This window comes from Nesoenas mayeri (genome assembly GCF_963082525.1).
Source record: "Nesoenas mayeri genome assembly, chromosome: 4".
NCBI lineage: Eukaryota > Metazoa > Chordata > Aves > Columbiformes > Columbidae > Nesoenas > Nesoenas mayeri.
Window position 1 is genome coordinate 66,407,504 of NC_137540.1, and position 20,493 is coordinate 66,427,996.

General features: G+C 37.6%; 1 protein-coding gene across 1 annotated transcript in view; it reads right to left on the reverse strand.

The window, feature by feature from the left end:
- Positions 1-4,543: 4,543 nt before the first annotated feature.
- The window catches only part of ACOX3 (acyl-CoA oxidase 3, pristanoyl), a 35,914-nt gene continuing 19,964 nt past the window's right edge, over positions 4,544-20,493 (reverse strand). Inside the window, exons 9-18 of the mRNA XM_080343158.1 lie at positions 19,912-20,094; positions 18,989-19,111; positions 17,304-17,424; positions 16,689-16,808; positions 15,891-16,004; positions 13,454-13,569; positions 10,761-10,935; positions 10,207-10,274; positions 9,443-9,529; positions 4,544-5,887 (exon numbers count right to left, since the gene is read on the reverse strand). Of these exons, the coding sequence (XP_080199284.1) occupies positions 5,768-5,887; positions 9,443-9,529; positions 10,207-10,274; positions 10,761-10,935; positions 13,454-13,569; positions 15,891-16,004; positions 16,689-16,808; positions 17,304-17,424; positions 18,989-19,111; positions 19,912-20,094 (1,227 nt within the window). The 3' untranslated portion in view covers positions 4,544-5,767. The remainder of the gene's footprint in view (positions 5,888-9,442; positions 9,530-10,206; positions 10,275-10,760; positions 10,936-13,453; positions 13,570-15,890; positions 16,005-16,688; positions 16,809-17,303; positions 17,425-18,988; positions 19,112-19,911; positions 20,095-20,493) is intronic.

Below are 20,493 nucleotides of genomic sequence, written 5' to 3' on the forward strand. Positions count from 1 at the left end.
CTCCATGTTGGTCCTTCCATGGGCTATTATCCACCTCCTGGCTATCTCTCCGTGGCAAGAATCTGCCCTTCTAAACAAAATTGTCATTATGGATTGAGGTATCTTGTCTAACAAAGTACTTACAATTTTAAAATATTCATTGTATAAAAGCAGGAATAACAGTGGATAATTTATGATTTGGCAAAAAATGCTTTTTAAGCAAAGCTATGAGTACAGAGATGACAGGTAGGTGAACGGAGCTGGGAAGAGCACTCTGCAGGAGGCTGGAAGAACATGGGCAGGAGACAGGGGCTACTGCCCACTGACACTGAGTCTTTGGAGTCTTCTGAAAATCTCAGCAGATGATATACACTGAAGTTGATCATAGTTCCCAAACAAACATTTATAAATAATGTGTAAATTTACTTCAGGAAATCCACTGGGCATTGTTCTAGCCACACACTCGCTGGTCTATCCTTTAACAAATACAGCGAAGAAAATCCTGAAGGAAACGGCATTTATTTGAGAGACGTATGCTGTGGGAATGCTGAACAAATGTAACCAGATCACAAAAATTTGAGAAATAAAGAGGCAAGCTAGCCAGCAGAACTGTTGCTCTCAGCAAAATCTACATCCGAGTCTCTTTCTGCCTCTGGAAGCAAATGATGTGAAATGCTCTGGTTGTGTTTGATAAACCTGTGACTTGACTTGCTTGGAGAAGAGTGAAGCTTTATGCTTCTGCTCCCACTGACATGTTGCGGGCAGCCTGCTGCGATCACAGCTGACCTTCCCGTGGCTGGATCTGTCTGTCTCAGATTATACTATCACATGGATGTCTCCTGCAGCGAGCTCCCCTTGGCTGATGGTGCTCCTTGGGCCAGCAAACCCAGCTAAAATGATTTGGAACCTTACTCTGATCTCAGGGTAATGAGAACTGGGAATAACACAACTTTGCTAAGGCCTCTAGAGGTACAGTGCTACAAAAGGACGCACAGGCCTCTGTGGTGTCCATATGGTTACATCTGAGAGACCGGTCATGCTGACAGCATATGCTCGTATTAAATCACCACTCAGGTTTGAAAACACATTGAGTCAGTAAAGAAAATACATGAATAAAGGCAAACAGAAGAGAAACTTGCTACCCTGCAGAATGCACGAGAAATCATTTATTACAGTGGTAAAGAGGCTCTCAGACAGAAATGGCAGTTTATGAGTCTACTTATCTTTACAGAAAACATGTCCCTCTGGGAAACCTGTATCCACAGAAATTCAGCTATGAAGATGGTAGGGTTTCCATTTGGCTCTCTAAGCCTTTTTCATGAGATCATCGCTCCTACAAAAGATTATGTTAAATATTCATGTATTTATCTTGCTACATCAGCAAGGGAGATTTGTGCATTGAGTGTCCTAATTCACATGAACAATTTGTTGATTTTCTTTTTTTTTTTTTCTGATAGAAAAGAGCTTTTTTGCTTTAACTGAGTCACATCAGCAGAAATATCACATCACAGTGGAAAGCAGTTTGAAATACCCTTGGTAGGCTGGTGGTTTGACAAAGTCACAAAGAAGAAAAATGCCACTATCCAGGAGACAAGCCATTATGGCCACAGGGGAAGCAGTGGGCTATGGCTCTTTCAGGCCTACTTGGATTCAACTTTCTGGTGACAGATTTAGCTGCCTTTATGTGGCAGCTTGAAAGGACACATTCCCATGGCCAAATTGTTTTGGACTGAAGTGATTTGACAGGCTTTGACCCAGCTCTCCAACCAAGTTAAAATGACACATTCAACTTTATTTGGCATTTGAACTGGGAGGGAAATGACTTTTCTGTTCTGTCAGAGGCCTCTTTTATTTAATGCCCTGTAAAGAGGAATGAGCTACATATAATCATGACATCTTGTGGTAGTTGTTCAATTATTGCCCAATGATTTAGTAGAGAATTGGATGCCAAATTTCATGACATCTTTCTCCCTCCGTGCTGCAACTCTGCAAGTTCACACTTAGAATTTCTATTGCTCTGAGCAGCTGGATGTAGAAGACTTCAAGAACCATTGGCTTATTGTTGACTTCAGAGGAAAAGAATATTTCGCTCATTTAATCATGCAGGTCTGGCTTAACACACAGGTCAGAAATTTAGTGATAACTCATTAAAGTATGGTTATCCAGATATTCACACAGAAAATATTAGAGTTTTGATAATTATTGAGTGCAGAGTGGCTCTGGCCCACAGAGTGGGCCTGCCTTTGTTGGGTCATGGCTTTGTACTTGTACTGAGAATAAATGGAGAGAGCCTTTGCTGGCACCATATCAATTCCAACAGCTGTTAAACATCTGCACTGAGCTTGCAAACAGTCTTGGTGAGCAGCCACCATCACCCTATGGCTCGGACAGAGAGATGTGGGGTGTTAGAAAGAGTAAATCGCCAAAGCCTTATGGTACCTCTGCTGTGATTTTACCTATTTCAGCTTTGGTGCTCGGGTGTCCAACTCCTGCCATGAACTGTGTGAGTATCCAAGGACTCCATGAAGCATGCAAGGTGTGTGACAGATCATATTAGTGTCCATAATCCTAAACATTTTACTGAGTATCCCATTTTACCTGCCGATAATCCTGTTCCTGATGGTGCATTCTCTGCAGTGCCTGCTCTAGCCAAAGTGAGCAGCTTTTCAGAACAGGCTGCACACTTTCCTGCCAATTTGTACAGTCCTTATCAGCACAGAAGGACTCAGCTTTTATCAGACAGTTTGGATGTTGACTAAATAGTCATAATAAATAAGATTAGCTGGAACAGCTTAGAGATATATTTCTACAGAGGTGTCTGCTTTTCTTGTCATGTGTTTGGTGGGTATCTTTGGGGGCCCCCAGGTCTTCAGTTCTGTTCTACTGTGACACAGCTGATTTCTATGTCTTTTTTCAGAGGAAGGTGGTTTAAGCTACATGCCAAACAAACACCTTTGTTTTGGTTTGGTTCGGTTTTGTTTTTCTGGGCTACAAAGCCTTCATAAATTGACATGTAGGCTAGATGCAAGACATATACACAGCTGTGCTTGCCAGCTGTGAGCACGGACGCAGGGAAAGAATGCATCACTTCAGAAGAGCTCAGAGGTGATGGCGACATCGCATGTGTGCAAGATAGTGAAATAATGCTGCTGATTAGTTATACTACAGGATGTGGAGCGACAGATCAGTGCTAGTGGTCTCTGCATTTTATGTAGCTGGGTATCTCTTTCTTCCCCACGTGCCCCTTTCACTGTCAGAGATCCTAGTGTTCACACTGGATATTGGGCACAATGTGCTCTGTGTGCTTTCTTCAGGTCTGCACAAATAAAAGCAGTACAGACTGGCTGGGCTCCCCAGATACAGAAAATAGATTAAGATAATCATTAGGCTATATGGTCCCCTAATATCTAATGACAGGTATTTAACTGTATTGATTCTTTTTTTTTTTTCATAGGATGATTGCCACCTATTGGACATTATTGAAAGAGGCAAAACAGCACCAAGAAAATAAATACTTTTTACTGGGATTTTTTTTTTTCAGCAAACAAGGCTAAACTTTTGACTGTTTCCTACAGTTCTATAGCTAGACAAAGAGCTTCTATTGGAACATTCTGAATTATGGTATCTTGCTGGAAAATAAGAAAGAATAGAGGCAGAAAAATACACGGAACAGGCTATCTCTGGCAAAGAAAATGAAGTTCAGCAAAAAAATACAGGTAAGGTTTAACAAGATAGTTTTTCCCATTTTCCTGATGTTTCACTTTTGGCATTTTGGGGTTTTTGTTTCTGCCTTCCCCCCCATTTTTTTTTTCCCTGAAGATTCTGAGAGTGATCATCTTTAACTGACCTTCAACTTGTGGTGGTGAAATTATTCATACTCAAGATGGACAGGTCTGCCTAACATGTTCTCTTTTCTAAAAGAACATGCCTTTCAATTAAAAGCTAACAGTCTGTGGTTGTTTCTAACTTCACACTTCTGAGCTAAGATAACCCAGGTTGTACCGCTACTGCAGGCTCCACCATGAGCCATCTCTTCACATAGTTATATTACTTACTGCTTGGCAGTCAGCAAACTACCTACGGAGTCTGTGTCTCCAGGGATGGACACCTGGCTTTGTTAACATGGAAATTATTACTTTTCCTCACCTTTTCTTTTTTTTGGGAACAGAATATACATTGGGTCTCTTCATTTAGTTGGCTGAGAACAGGGGAGCAGAGGGGCAGATGTTCTCCAAATGTTCTCTTGCTATGGTCCTAGTTAAAAAAGCTTCTGTCTGACCTGTTCTTAATTGTACTTGTGTTATTACACACTTGGAACCACCAGATTCTCTGATAAAGGGCTTTTAAAAATACAACTAACAAACATAAAAAGAAATCTGTTTAGTAAATAGAAAGATTTTTAATCTGAGAATCTTTTTAACACTAGCCTTCAATACATTCTCCAGCCATGAAATTTTACCTGAGCTCCGTCAGATTTAGACAGAATCAAAGAAGCCGCTATAGAACTACCTGGTCATATAGTGGTAGTCTGTAAAGACTTAGAAACTTTCATATATTGACACTGCAACAACAGATGAAATTGTAAAACCCCACGAGGACAAGTAGAGAGTCTGCTCAGGCAGAATTCAACATTCAAGTATTAAAATTGCATTTATTTAATAGTCCAGACTATAATTAATCCCTGATTACCATTATAATACAACTTTTTAATGTATAAAATAATCTCTTTGGCTTGACACGATTGCTCACAACAGCAATGGCAACAGGAATTTAGTTTTAAACATATTGTTCATAGATATAATAAAGGAAAAAATGAATTTTGTTTTGACAGCATATCTAAAACATTCTGAATTTTCAAAGTCTCATTAGTCTCTTTTCCATTTCTGAAAAAAATATTTGATAGTTAATATCTCTGAAAGAGAATTATCCTAGTATTTCCAATAATACCTACCACTGTCATATGGTCTTACCAGACCATATTTATAATACTTCATTTGAGTATATTCTGACCTAAAACACAGGTAGAGTTTCTATGGGTGTCTCAGTATCACAGGCTTGTTACTGCTTTTGCACTACTGGAAATGTTATAACCAACAAAGAACACATATAAGACTTACAAGTTTGCATTACTATAAATTTTTTTTCAAATATTTATAAATTAGTGATTTTCAATTAATTTTATCTACAGAGTTATGCACAATTCAAAGACAGATTATCTAAAATCCCAATCCTTTCCTGCACTGAAAGAGCAACCAAGTAGTTTAACATAGAGGCACATGAAGTAGATGAGAAAAGCTTCAGAGACTTCAAAGGGGCTTTCAGAAATTACTCCCATCCTTTAATACAGGTTTATCACTGTTGGTGTTCTTGATGGCTTTATTCTTTTTTATTCAAATTCTCTTTTCTTTTGCCTTTGTTCAGTTTATTCATAATCCCTGGTGGGAAATGTTTTTTAATTATTTAACTTTTGCAATATGACAGTAAAGCCAAAAGACTGATTATTTTATGTAATAGAAACTTTACAAAGCAGTGATCATGATGAATCTTCATTTTTTTGTATTTAACTGGGTAAATATGAATAATTTGCAGACGTGTTGCTCTTGCTCTTGTCATTATTATGTTAACAGTCCCTGAGACCAAGTTGGATTCCAAAGTTATTTTAAAACTTGGCACTTCTCTAAGAAAATCTCCTTCATTTTCAGTGTTTGACATATAGTCTCATTTCCTCCTGATGTTTGAAATACGGTATCCATCTCAGGTCCATCCAGCCTCTTGCAAGTTGCTTAGTTTACAGTCTTGACCTCAGCCTGTCCATAACAGGTTTATTAACACAAAATTCTGTCCACCATGAAGGTCTGTTCAGAGCTTTGTTGCCTTGAAGGATCTCTGCCCACATATTTTTATATAACTGCAAATAATAACAAAAAATATTAATTCATACAGAAAATAAAACCAATAAAACATCTGCAAGATAAATTATCTAACTTACTGGTTGAAATGAGATTGTGATTGAATTTCTAGATAACAAATGTGAATAATTATGTACATGCAAGAACAAGCACAAAGATAAATCACAGAATTTCAAAGTACTGTAAACATCAGATATCTGTGTAAATCATTTAGACCATCCTTGGGATAAAAGCAGGAAACCAGTAATGTTTCTGATTTCTTGTTTTCAACTTGAATTGTATTATCAAAGGTAGGAATTTGGAAACAAGGTTCCATTAATATAATCTTTATTCTGTCCAAACCTGAAGAGTGTGTCTGAAAGCACTCATGCGTGTCTGTTTTTACCTTTATTTCAACACATTTCTGGAAAGTAACATAACTTCTCTCCCAGATGTGAACTGTTCAATCTGAGCACAAGAAACTCCTCTCTCGTAAGCAGACTGTTAATTCATCATCTTCATCAATTTGCAATTTTATGTGGAATGGTTAAAAAAAAGTACATGGGAAGCAAAGTGTGCAAAAGTATAATTTTAGCAATATTTGGCAGTTCATAATTAACTGAAGCTTAAAACTTTAAATACTATTACAGAAAGATGAGGAATGGAAGGCCATATTTTCAGCAGTAAGTTGGAGTACAGTATAATACAACATTAACATAGTATAAAAGCAGTCAGTGATGTAAAATGAAAAACCTTTCCTCTACATCAAAAGATAGCTTAGCCATATATATTTGTGATGATTTAAATAAATATTGAAATATAAGATATTTAATCTTAAATATATTTTACCTTGATTACGTGGGCTAGTGTTAACTATTTTTTCTATTCAAAGTTTGATTTAATATTGTCTAAAACTTTTTAATTAATCTTGAAATGAATGTGGCGATAACTTCACGTACTTAAGCTGAGATTGTCAAAGCTTCTATAGGGAAATTATGTCCACACCATCAAAGTTTATTTTAAAAGTAATCTAAATACTTATTTAGTGCTTAAAGCTTCCCATAAACATTTGGAAACTTTTTTTCTTCTTTGATTATCATCTGTGGCCTGTGGTGCAAGGCATTCTACTGCAGTACAACATAGATTATTCTGAATGAAATTCATTTTCCTGTTATGCTTGGATAATCTATTCTTTACCATGCTGTAATTCTTACTAAAATGTTTGCATTGGTTTCCAGAAGTTGTGAAGATAGCAATGAGTAGAGAATTAAATATACAGACAGCCCGGAGACAAGCAGCTTTATTAAGTATTTTCTTTGAGTGAAGGATTGGCAACCTTTTTCAAATTTCAGTGGAAAATATTTACACAAGTTGAAAACCACAGACTTAGAGGGAATTCAGAAAACCTTCCTGAATTCTGCAGAACACAGGCTGGATATCACTGCTTGAAATTATTTTCTTAATGTGACTCCATGAATTTACAAAAACCTTACCAAATATTTAGTATACGAGGAAGTCAGTAGTGTTTAGAGTCATATCTGCATGTGTCACATATTATATTCCTACTATTAATTTCCAATATTAATTCCTAATATTAAAAGCCTCTCTGGGTTTTGTATTTGCGTGAGCTAAGAGCTGGCCAAAGAAGAGCTGGCCAAATCCATTACATGACAGATTTATGAGCTGCTGATAAGAAATCTCCATCTGACTGCTAGAAAGGGGGTAGTACCCTAGGAACAGATCACTGTGTACTTGCACCATATTTTACATTCCTGGCTGTAGCTTCTGCTCACAGCTTCTGTTAGAGATAGAACAATGGGAAAATGCAGTTTTGGACAAGAGAGATGTTCTTAACATTGTTACAGATGATGTTTCTTCTCTTTGAGTTACCTTTGAAGCTTCCCTTCCATGATCTCTTTCATTAATTTAATCCTCAAAAATCTACAGAAAGTGAAACAAAGTTTCCAGGGATGATCATAGTCCTCTTGTTGAGGTGGCTGAATATGTAGAGTCAGCCTTTCCTCCTTTATTTGTAGAAACGGTGTTACCAAAGTAATCATTCTGTTAGGCCAGTGTCTCGTTAGAAACATCTGGGCTGTCTTCTGTATTGCTTGATCACCATAGGAACGATGGAAAACTTTAGACATGAAGACACTGACCGAGAATATTGAAAAGCATTGAGTACACTTGACTCAGCAAACCTGTCAAACTTCCTGGCAGCCTCCCCAGGCTCGAGTGATTCTCTACAGGGTCCATCCACACCAACAACAAACTCCCATACTGCGACACCAGTCTCTACTAACAGTTATCCTACAGCTTGGCTCTGCTGAGCAGGGTTGGCCAGTAAGCAAGTGTTTTGGTTGGCTGAGACTTTGGAATGAAATACGGCTCTTTGAATGTGTCAAGGAAAAATACAAAAATAAGAGAGGGACCACGACCTAGTATAGCCAAATCCGTTGTGCAACCACATCCTGAACCCTCCTTGTAGGTCTGGTTATGACACTTCAGAAAGGATATGGCAGAACTAGGAAGGATGCACAGAAGGAAATCAAGGACTCTCAGAGGAATGGCCCCCTCAGATAGTAAATGTACACAGCCTGGGATTAGGAAGCATTTTTTCACGATAATCATAATTAAATTACGGAACAGGTTTCTGCAAGGTGTCAGAGAAGGCAAAAGACAACTGCATGGGAAAAATGAATGAAAGATAGATAAATCTGTGGCTATTAAACAGAATAATACAAGGCTAGGCTGTACAGGGCTCTGAGCAACCTGATCTGGTTAAAGATGTCCCTGCTCATGGCAGAGGGTTGGACTAGATGACCTTTCAAGGTGCCTTGCAACCCAAACTATTCTATGATTCTAAATACAACTGCCAACAGTTAAGACATCAGGGAAAGAACACCTCACTATTCCACCTGTTTCATATTTTATATTCATATTTCATTTTGTATTTCAGTGTTCTCCTTGGCTACTGTGAGTGACAGAGTATTCTCTGAACTGGATCCCATATTCCAGCCATTCTTATGCTCTTGATTCAATTCTTGCGTTGTGTAATTTAGACTATAAAAAAAGTATCTCTGAGTCCTAATGAAGATGGATTATATATTAATTAAAGCAAGGAGAGGTGCTAACAAAACAGCATCCTTCAAGTCTGTATTGAGATTAATGAGATCCCCTGGGTAATGCTGTACCTTGCACTGGTTAGTACAAGACAGGCAGAGAAGAAACACACCTTAGTACCTCTCCAAGGTATTAAGCTATACACTAAAGATGTATTTCTCCCTAGGAAATCTTAGGAGGTGTAATTTTTATTATTTTTTTTCAGTTCACCAGCACAGATGCCCACAGGAGCAATCTAGAGCAATACTGTATGAATTCCCCTTTGAAGCCTATCTTCAGCAAACACAAAATGCCATTTTCTGCTGACATCAATTTACCTCTGGTAAGTTTTACTGAAAAAGGGTCTTCCCTTTCTTTTGTAGCTGTGAAGCATCTCCTATATGTTATGCCTATTTACAGGCAACATCTTTCTTAATGACTACAGCTGCAAATTTAAAAATGGATTTTCTTACCTCTCCACTAGCTTTACCAATGGGAGAGTTGAGAATGAAGTCAGGAGGAGCAATGACATCAACCAGTGCAACGGCATCATCTTTCAGCTGTTCAGAAACAAAAGACATACATTTGGCAACTTCTGTAGTTGTCTATGGCTACCTGTGAACTACAGAGCAGCATAAGAATTATTTTCATGAAGTACCAGCTACTGGTAACTTAAGAGAAATCCACAATGAGGAGTCAAGATTCATTTTGCTTTTTTTACTTGCAGGGTAACTGCCAAGACAGACTGTATTTTAAATGTTTTCCTCTTTTGGTCAGGGGTTTTTAAACACATTTTAAACAAGGTGGTACTGTTTACACACACATAAACATGTATTTTAGAACTTTAAAAACATAACTTTCAGATTCTTCTTTGAAATTGCACTTACCAGTTTGAATCCCTTTTGTGTTGAGAAAAAAATTCCATGAGCTAACAGAATAATGAAATAAACAGAACTTGACTGCAGCATTTCACTGGCTTTCCAATGAAGATTGCAAGGCCACAAATGATGTAGTGCTCTTTTGTAAAATATATTGCTTTTCATTTTTTGGCAAATAAACTAGGCCTAGATCCAGAGTCAATGAGTTACTAAGCTTTACAGAAAATTTTTTCAGAAACTATTAAAGTAAAATCCTGCTAAATTTACCTCTTGAAGTATAGAATAAATGATACGTCTCCTTTTTAGTCTTTGTATACTATGTTATTATTTAATGACAACAAACAATATTGAAGGCTTACCCTGTAGCAAAGCTCCAGAATAGCATTCTGAATAAATCTACCAGCTTGTTCACCTGAAGCATAGCCACCTGCAAATACATTCACAAATAAGCTTATACCAGTTAAGATTACACTGATACAATCCTTTTACAAAGGAGTTTATCAGTACAGTATTCAACAGACTAAACAGAGGCTCCTGTGTGATCGCATTGACTGTCCTTCAATAATGACCTGACTGCAAAACTGTCAGTCTAAGACATTTGGATCCTTTTACATTAACAAGCTACACCACAGCATCTGGCTGCTTGTCCTCCATCCTCTCCCCCAAGCACCTGGACCACATCGAAACTTGTGAGCCCTCCACCATGTCTGAGCTAGATCCATTTGTAGCTCCATATTCCTGCTTCTGAAAATTTTGTCCAGAGTGGTTGTTTTACATTACACAGGCAGTAAGAAATTGCTCTGATCTAAATCCTAATTAGGATTCCCTTTCCCTGCCAAGACGCAACATGGGAAAATAAAATCCTAATCTTTATGTCAGGACACGCACAGTATATTCAGGGAGTTGATCTCACCTTGGTAGAGCACAGCCAGATGGTTACTTAAAGACCAGAGTCCATACAGAGCACTGAGGTTCTTAAGCACTGGCTGCAGAGTAGGTGGTATGTTGGGATCATGAGTGTAGTCATGATATCTTTGTAAGACTGTTTGTTCAATAAAAGCAATGGCTAAGGATCGACAGTAGTACACCTTAGGAAACAGAAAAGAAGGACACAGAGTAACAATATACCAGGAACCAACCCCAAGCTGGTGCAGAAGTGCATTGCTTTGGTGAAGTCAATGGAGATGCGTTGATCTAGATCTGCTGATCTAGGCTGAGACTGAAGAAAGTCTAAGAAGAAACTGTAAGAGAACATTCTTTCTACAATGTCTTTGCAAAGGTTAGTCATGAAATGCCTCTCAGAAGTAAGATCCTAATTTCCCAATGTGTTCCACTTTGGGTAGTCTCCTATAACATTCCAAAGAGAGGGCATATTGTGTGATTGTTACCAGTGTAATTTGGCACTTGTAGCCAGACTTTATGAGATTCAGCAGCTATATCAGAGAGAAGACCACACCAAATCAGATTTGCTGACTTTAGGATCATTAATCAACTCCTGTAACTTTATGAAGATAAAGTTAGGTTTTTATGTATTTAATATTATGCAAAATTTTATAAAGAGGATAAAATCTTCAAAGTGGTTCAGTAACTTAGTGAAAACTTATTACAGTCCATTCAAATAATAAATAAAAAATCTGATCATGTTAGCAGGAGTGGATTCTCTTTATGGATTGCAGTAGATTGCAATATGTTTTGAAATAACCACACAACTAATCCTTGCCAACTATCTAATCAGAAAGGCAAGTCACCAGTTACTGCCAATATGGAGTATAAAACCTTAAGTGATTGTACTCAGGAACACTTGCCTACTTTTATATACTTCATCTTTTCTGTATCGTGGCATATGTCCTACCATGAAAGAGACTGTTGACTGAAAACATTCCAGTTGGTGAACAGAAAGGGAAAATAAAACCATTACTGTTGTGATTGATTTGTTGCAATGCTGTAAACTGGTGTTTGTTTTTAGCTCATTTGTTCAGGCTTTTTCCAAAGATTAATGTTTCAGTCTTGACAGCTGTTCAGTGGCACACTTACATCCAAGCTCAGACGCAAGTATGAACTGCAAGATACACACGTATTCTCTGTAGATTTAGGGAGGACTTCCCCCTTAATAGATGGATTATTTCATATATGAATGTCAGTTCCCTAGTCAGAATCAAATAAGTCTTACCATAGCAAAGTAACCATAGAGAATTAATTCCCTGTTCTTTTCATGTATAATTCTATTTTCCTCTTTACCTTTGCTTGCACTTCTGTATTGTTTCTATCATGCTATTTCAAAACCACAATAAATTACAGATAGACTACGAATCTCTTCCAGATCTCCCATAGCAAGAACAAATATTATATATTAGTCAGGCACTGGGCTGACAGAAAAGTGATTTTTCACGCCCAGAAAGTTTTACTTTAAATATGTACATGTCTTTAAAGAAAGCTTGTAAATTATTTTCAGATGTTTTTGAGGCATGCTGCTTAAAATAAAAAATCCCACTGTCCTGGTGATGAATGGTAGGGAGAAAACCTAATGATCTAAGGTATATCAATGCCTATCTCAAAAATAGTTGTGTGCCAAAGTATCTTTAAATTTTAGCACATTTTAACATAAAAGCAAGGTGAGTAACCTTCACACTGCTGAGCAAACCATCACTTTCAACACACTGGCCCTGGCAACAGCCTCTCAAGAGCTGGCCAATTGACAGGTGATCAGACCTGAATTTCTGGCATTTCCCATTCTGAATTGGACCCTGAAAGGTTTCTCTAGTAAGCTCTGTCAAGGGTAAAAGCAGGAAAGGTTTCCTACACTTTACCAGTGGTTTCACAGAGATAATCCTCTGCTGAAGCTACACTGGCTTTTTCTAGGTGCAGAGTTGAATATTCCTTCCTGCTCTTTGTTAATGAGCTTTCCAGAAAAAGTGACAGTCACCACCCCCAGGGAACTGATCTCTCACCTCAGTGACAAATGACAAGTGTTCTTTTCTTGGATGCAAGCCAGTTTTTCTCATGGAGGTAACGGAAGAATTTAGGGAGCTTGGGAATATAGACTGAAATTTGGAGTTAAGCCATTCCTAGCTGTTAAAACTCACTGGTGTGAGAGTGGATCTGCTGTATGTAGATTGTCACTGTTTCCTTTTCAGGTTCCAATGCTGTCAGTCTGGTATCTTTCATGACTACTTGCGCTACAGAAATTAGAGATGGAAAAGACCTATTAGATCATTTAGTCTACCTACCTGCCAGAGCAAGATTCTTTCCTACCGTATGTATTTGGCCACAAGAGCAGATGGAGATGCAATAATCAGATGCTGCAGTAGGTTTAATGGTAGTAAATTCAGTCTTCACAAGTTGGGATATCAAAATTGCAGATATCACCTAGTACATGCCTGCAACATTTCTCAAGGGAAATATATCCTGGAAGATGATGATAATTGTCCTCCTGCTATCATGTTTGATATAATGCACATGGACAGGTATTACATTTTATTAGTTGTAGACTTGCTGCTTTATGCCTGAGGAAATTGTACTTCATGATACAAGAAGATAAAACTAATAGGATCTGACAAACTTCAATGAAAATTAGTAAATAAAATAAGAAAGCTGAATAAGTGCTACCTGACAGTTGTTTTTTGCCTCAAAATCACTTTGTCCAGACTGCTTCTCCTTGCTCAGCTTTAGGTCACTTTCTCGGAGCAGGTAGCAAACCAGCCATTTGTACGCTGCTAAAGGAACTGTGAGACAGAGAAAACACACATTCTTAACATCCACATTTATAATGCAGAAGTCTCACGCAGATTCTACTGTAGTCTCAGTTTTTGTTACCTGAGATGAAAAATGTTAATTAATCAATCCATTAACATGACACTTTGCCCATCACTGTAGATACAGAAAATAAGAGTTTGGTAAAATAGTCAGATTTTAACTGTACAGTGAAGATGTGCCATGCCTGACCACACACTAGTTTAAACTGATCCCAAGCTAAAAGACAAGTTATATTCGTGGATCAATTTAGTCACAAATATTTTTTGACTCGATCTAATTTTTTTAGGTTGTTGTTTTCTTCCTATATTAAGACTTAGGTCTACAAGGTACTCAGTCTCTTCTGAGAATACAAGAAGACAGTTCACATTTTGTGGACCTACCCATTTGCAATTGAGAAATGATACTACATACTGTCAAGCACAGGACTTCTAACATTGCAAAGGCGGCTAAATGTAATAATATTTAATTAACTGCTTTGTACATTTATGTGTTATAATTTTAGAGCAGCCTGGAATTATTAAGGAAAAACAGTACTCCAGTTTCAAGTCGTTGTATGAATCCTGCTTGCCTGTGTCTCAGCTTAAGATTTAATATAGGATATTGTTTAGGCAATTGTGAGGGTTCACATGTTGCTAAAATTAAGCACCTAAATTAACAGTCCAGTTTCTAACAGAATGCATCAATAAACAGATTCAGATATTTTTAAAACTATAGTCTGGTTCAGTAGGTATTACAAGAGAGGAGAGAACATGTGCTTAGGTATCAGTTTATGCTCTGCTGGATTTCACAAGTTGGAGACATGCAACAAAAAAGAAAGCAGGCACTTGTTTTGAACTAGTCTTTTTCTTATAAGCCTTTGTATTTTGAAGTTATTCAGATTTTACGCCATAGTTATTATGATACTATGTCACTTGGTTCTGTGCATCACTATCTGAAGTTCAGCTTTTTTCAATTATCTGAGCACTGAACTGGTTACTGAATTCTAGGAATCAACTGAACTGCTCCTTACATATTAAGACTGGAGTTTCTTGGTTTCACAGATTTACTTTTGCTCAATGCTCTGTGACTATCTCATTATCTGCTCATTTCTTTGTTAATTTTTGCCTCCAAGGGCCAATCTGGACTTTCAGTGATACAAAAAGGGGAACAGCAACTACTGTCATACTTGATTATAGCAGAGTAGGCCAGGGAAACTGCAGGGAATTTTCTTTCACCATTACTCATTTTTCTCCTTGTAACCAAAAGCAACTGTCAAAATTGAAGACACTTAAAACCTTTTCAACATATTCCTAAATTACTTGTATGGTTTTCTACAGTAAAATAGGTCATGGCAATCAACGCCCCTCACGACAGTGTCACTTGAAAACAACAATTAAGTGGCAAAAAAGCCCTAGATCACAAATGCTATTTTAGAAGAGCAAAAATATCTGATGCTATCCTCCATTCTAGAATTGAGGCTGCGGACAAAAGGACATATTTTGAAATGTAAACTATGCTCTCAGTAAATGTATATAATGCAAAGAAAGTCAACAAATAGTAAAATGACTGTCCTGGTTTTGTTAAAAACAAGTTTCTCTTTTAGTGAATTTTCTTGTCAGCTAAAGCTTTCTTACTAACTGTGCTTTCCTGAAAGCTAGATACATGTTTTGGTAGACATAGCAATGGTATGCAAGGTCGCTGGACTGATAAGGATGGATGTACATCCTGCGAGAGTGGCAATGAGAAGTAGTGAACTGAAACTGACCAACTAAGTATTCCATCCCATTCACGTGATACTTCATATAAAAGTGGGAGATCATGAGGATCTCGTCCCTTTTCCTTATGGCCGACATTAGGAGAGGACCTTGCTAGTCGTCCCTGTGAACTGAGGCCTAGTGACAGACTGACTGAATCCAGTTCTGGTTAGCCGCCAAGGCCAGTCCAGGGTGCCAGCCCTACATCTGCCAGAGCAGATTTTTCAAGATTGGTTTTGTATATTTTGTATTATTTTCTCTAGTTTTATTAGTAGCATTAGTAAAACATTTTTTAATTTTTCCAACTCTCTTCTCTCTGTCCTTCTTTTCCTCCCGATCGCCCATCCTTAGTGGGAAGAGGGAGGAGCTAAAGGGCAAGACGGGGGGAGAGGGGCTTAACAATATATCTGCCACGGTTTTATTGTCATCCCGCAATCAAACCTTGACAACGACAAATATCTAATAAGTAGCGGAGGTTCACTATCAAATCTCTGTATTCTTTCCTCTGGAAAGGAATTTAAGATTCTAGAATCAGTTTAACAGCAGCAGAACACTACCTGAGGAGTCCATGCAATCTTCAACACTAATGGCTGTGAACTTCCAGCCAAGGATATGATCGTAGTCTCGCAAAAAGTTTATGGTTCCAAAAGGGGATTCAAAAGGAGCTTTATCTGAAATAGCAAAGAAAATAAAAATTATTTATGAGAAAAGAAATCAGACTCTTTGGAACTAAAAGGCTATTACAAAGCCATGCATACACTTGACAGGCCAGATGCAATTAGGCCATAATGTTTATTTTATTAAGGCCTAGTCCAGCCAAATGAGGACTGGTGGACAAGTGCTGAAAAACCTGACATTGCTGCCTGTATGCCACATAAGATTAAACTTCTGTTGCTGAGTTTTCCAGTTCTGTAAGATGCTGATGAAACTCACTGCTAGAAAATGGAAACAAAATCATTTATCTAGAGAAATACAAAATGTGCTGATGGATATTTTACCAAGTTAGGCAATATGAGCTCTTTTAAGTACAATGAGCAGAGGGTACTCAGACTTAAAATGACTTTGGGAGTAGTTCCATTGAATGCAATTGCATTCTCAGAGAATAAGATACTATTTAACCTGATTAGGGATAGCAAAACATCTAGCTAGCTTTTGCAAGACTTATGAGAAAGAATATTTGTCACAGCAAATATTTGTGTATTGTTAAAGTATCATATGATGGAGTCTGTAGCACATTATTTATGCTCTACAAAATGATTAAATGACTGTCAAGTGCTTTCAGTATGAAATTACCTCCTAATTCCATTAGCTACACACTGTTGGGTCCAGCATAAGATTCCACAATAAAAACATACCTCTTATGCAATTCATCCAGCTCATTAAGTAGTTACTGGTTTGCTGAAGCAGGACATTGTTATCTCCCTCATATGTGCAGTTTGGATCATTGTCATTTCGGATTTCACCCAGGCGATTAACTTAATAAGAACAAGTGCACAATTTAATATACTGCAATGTATTAATGGATGCTAAGAGACATTAAATAATTATTATGTGATAAAATGCAAGAGAGATGTCTGTTCCTGTATGTATAGCTATTGTTACCAATAGACGAGCTTGAAAGTTCACTCATTAGCTTGTGAAAATGAATATACTGGAAAGACCTTAGAAAGGTGTGGCATTCATCTTACAAGGGGAATTTTCATCTATATAGTCTGTATCTTTATTTTTGGAACTGAGACTGAATCACAGGTACAGTCTTATTCTGTTCAAATGCTGGTAGAGACACTGCACAGGTTTAGATCTTTTTGTGGTATCAGGTATAAAACCAACTTTAAAAACATAGATATGCAGAAAACCCCCTTTTCAAACACCTTGGTAAAATTCAGACATCATGATGCAAGAACAGTCAAAGAATGCATCAACATAACCATTGTCTTTCTGATCAGTGTGTGCCGCAGTCCGTAACTTACTGGCAAGGTAACCGTGTCCTCCACAAGCTTCTCGGCACTCCTGGGCCGCCTGCTGGGCCGTCCAAGAAGACAGTGGTTTGCTGGCAGCAGACAAAGCATGAATCTCACGTCCCAAATCAGCCTTTGTGCAAAACAAGCTACAAGTGAGTAATGACTTTCACACAGAGCAAGTTTATGACTGGTTAAAGCCATAGCTTTGTGTAGTGCTTTATAATGAACAATAGAATAACTTGCAATACATATATAATGTTTTCTGAGAACTGTGTAAATGCAGAGCATGGACACATGGGTACATTTTAGCTCAGACATGCCAGCTGACATGGCGTTGCATTGCACAGCTCACTGCTTGCCAGTCTCTTCCTCTCAGAGATGGAGAAGCAGGTGATTGAAGGTGGCATGTCCAGAGAAACCTTCTGTCCCCTCTGGGACATAAGCCAACCCTCTCTCCTTAGTCACCAAGGGGTTATTTTTAATATTTAGACCATGCCCCACATGGTTTTCGCATGGTTTGGCAACCAATGACAGAACTCGAGGGAATGGCAGGGAGATGTGCCAGGGGAGGTTTAGGTTGGACATGAGGAAAAGGTTCTTCACCCAGAGGGTGCTGGACACTGGAACAGGCTCCCCAGGGAGGTGTCACGGCCCCAAGCCTGACAGTATTCAAGAAGAGACTGGACAACACCCTCAGACACATGGTGTGAACTGTGGCATTGTTCTATGCAAGGACAGGAGATGGACTCAATGATCCTTGTGGGTCCCTTCCAACTCAGGACATTCTATGATTCTATGAGATCTTCCAAGCATCAGTTTTACAAAGAGAAGGAAATAATAATCATAAGGATTACATTCTTAACATTGTTGGCAAGCAGATTTTTATCTATCACAATATTTTTCTTCTGTTAGCCACTGTTTTGCCTAAGATTAATGACTGCACTGGAAATGTCCAAAGATAAAATATCAGATTAAAAAAACCAGATTCTTCTGTGGTGTGTGCAAAGAGAAGAAATTAGAATACCCAGCCATTAATACACAGATCTTTCATAAGCTTTATTTTAGTTGAAAAAAGCTGAAGTGTTTAAGTGAGATCTGAGCAATACATAGCCAGGATGTAGGCCCCTAGTAATTAAATTTGTCAAAACTTAAAAAAAAGTATATGCTATAAAAACATACTGCAGCTATTTTGGTTGAGAATCAAACCTTTATGAAGAGGTAACTTTCAATGGCCTGACTGTGGATGAGAAATTCAGCATTAAGACTCAAAAATCTTAACTTTCCTCTCAAAAATTGTTTATTCTAATGCATGAATATTAATTGCAAACTCAAGTCAGACTCACAAAGTCTGTGCAGGAATTAAGAATAGTAACATTTCAGAAAGTCTTTGATATATGCACCCTGTAGTATCATTTACAACATTATAAGCTGAATTTGCATTATCATCATATATTTATGATAAACAATTCAGCAAGGGAACATGACCTTAAATCCCACAAACTTTATCCACTCATCAAAACAAATTTTCTGAATGCAACTTCAATCATTACTTTGTATCTTCCATAATTCTGAGACATTAATTTGGCATTCTTGATTGTAACATGGCCTAAGACTTCTAAGTCAGTCTTTCATGTAACAATTTCCATTTCATTATAGTGAGAACTCAGATAAGAAGAAATGTGTTAATATCTCACCTGTCTCTGACTCCTTTGCTTTGTTAATAAGCCTGCATAAAATTCTACGAAGTTCTCGAACAGGGATTTGGCGAAATAATCTAAAGCATATGCAGCAGCCAGATAAGGAAGAAGACGCCATTGCTAGAATAAAAATTAAATAGATTTGATTGCAATCAACATGTATTTTTTTATAGTTATGTGCATGTAACTGTCCTATAATATTGAACCGATTAATTAACCGATTAAAAAGTTTGTAGAAACCCATGAAATCTTTCAAAATTGCAAGACCTGGAAAAAACCCACCCATTTTGAAAGGCCAAACTGGGCAGGTTTGTTTTTAGGACTTCTTATATACTAATCTTTCTCATTCTGCAGATCTGAATTTTCTGTATTTCTGAGTTACCTTACATATTCTTGCTCTATTTTTTCAAAGCAAAAGCTGCTTCTCCAGAAAAAACAGTGGTTATACTCCACTCAGAATTAGAGCTAGCTTGAGACATCACCACAATGAATGTCATTGACTTCTATATTTTTAAATAAAGGCTAAAAAAGAGAAAATTAGCACAGCAGTAAGAGACACTGGCATTTTTAAACAAATACTAGCTTCTACATCTGCAGTATTTTCATATGTGCATAGAAGACAGTCTTTCTCTGAAAATGTTACATTTTAGAAGACAAACGTTTCTACGTACTTCCAAGAAACATGAATATTTGAGGTTTTGCTATTCCAAGAACTTCTGTCAAAAGCCTGGTCATGCCAGAAGAAGTCTAAGGAGGTCCTAAGTTGTAATGCACCCTCACAGCTGTACTAGATCGGCACTTCAGGTGACACAGACAACTTTAGTGTCACTAACTTCAGTGTCACTATTTTGATCTGAAGTAGCTCTGAATATGAGTTTGATTATATAAAAGTCTGTACATGTGAATTCCAAACTATTTACCTGTGTTTGGTATTCGAGAACAGGTATTTCTTCTTCATCAGTTGGTCCAAACTGACGGCGAGCTGCTGAGAAGCGAATGGCTATTGATATGGCAAGCTTTAAATTGGTCATGGAAATTGCTGTGATCAGAACTCTGCCAGTTGACAAGGATCCCAGAGATGCACTAAAACGCTCTTTAACATCCTGAATGAAGAAAAGGCACAGACGGAATGGTGAGGCTAACATTTCATTTACCTCCCTTATAAAGGGACAACTCTGGTAGCACGATGAGAAGCCCAAAGGATTGGCCAGATTTGTTTCTTGACACATTCAGATAAGGCATTCTGGAAAGACTCGAAGTAGTTTCTCTAAATTGCTTTACAATCACTGATGTAGCACAAAAAGCAAGAAGTTAGTAAGATCAGCAAGGTGAGTTGAGACATTTCCAAAAGGCAATTAAAAAGCCAGCATTCTGACTATCTCATATGAAATGGTCAACAGACTTATGTAAGTGAAGGTATTATTATTATTATTATTATTATTATTATTATTATTATTATTATTTTTATTTTTATTATTATTATTATATCTAGTGCTTCCCAA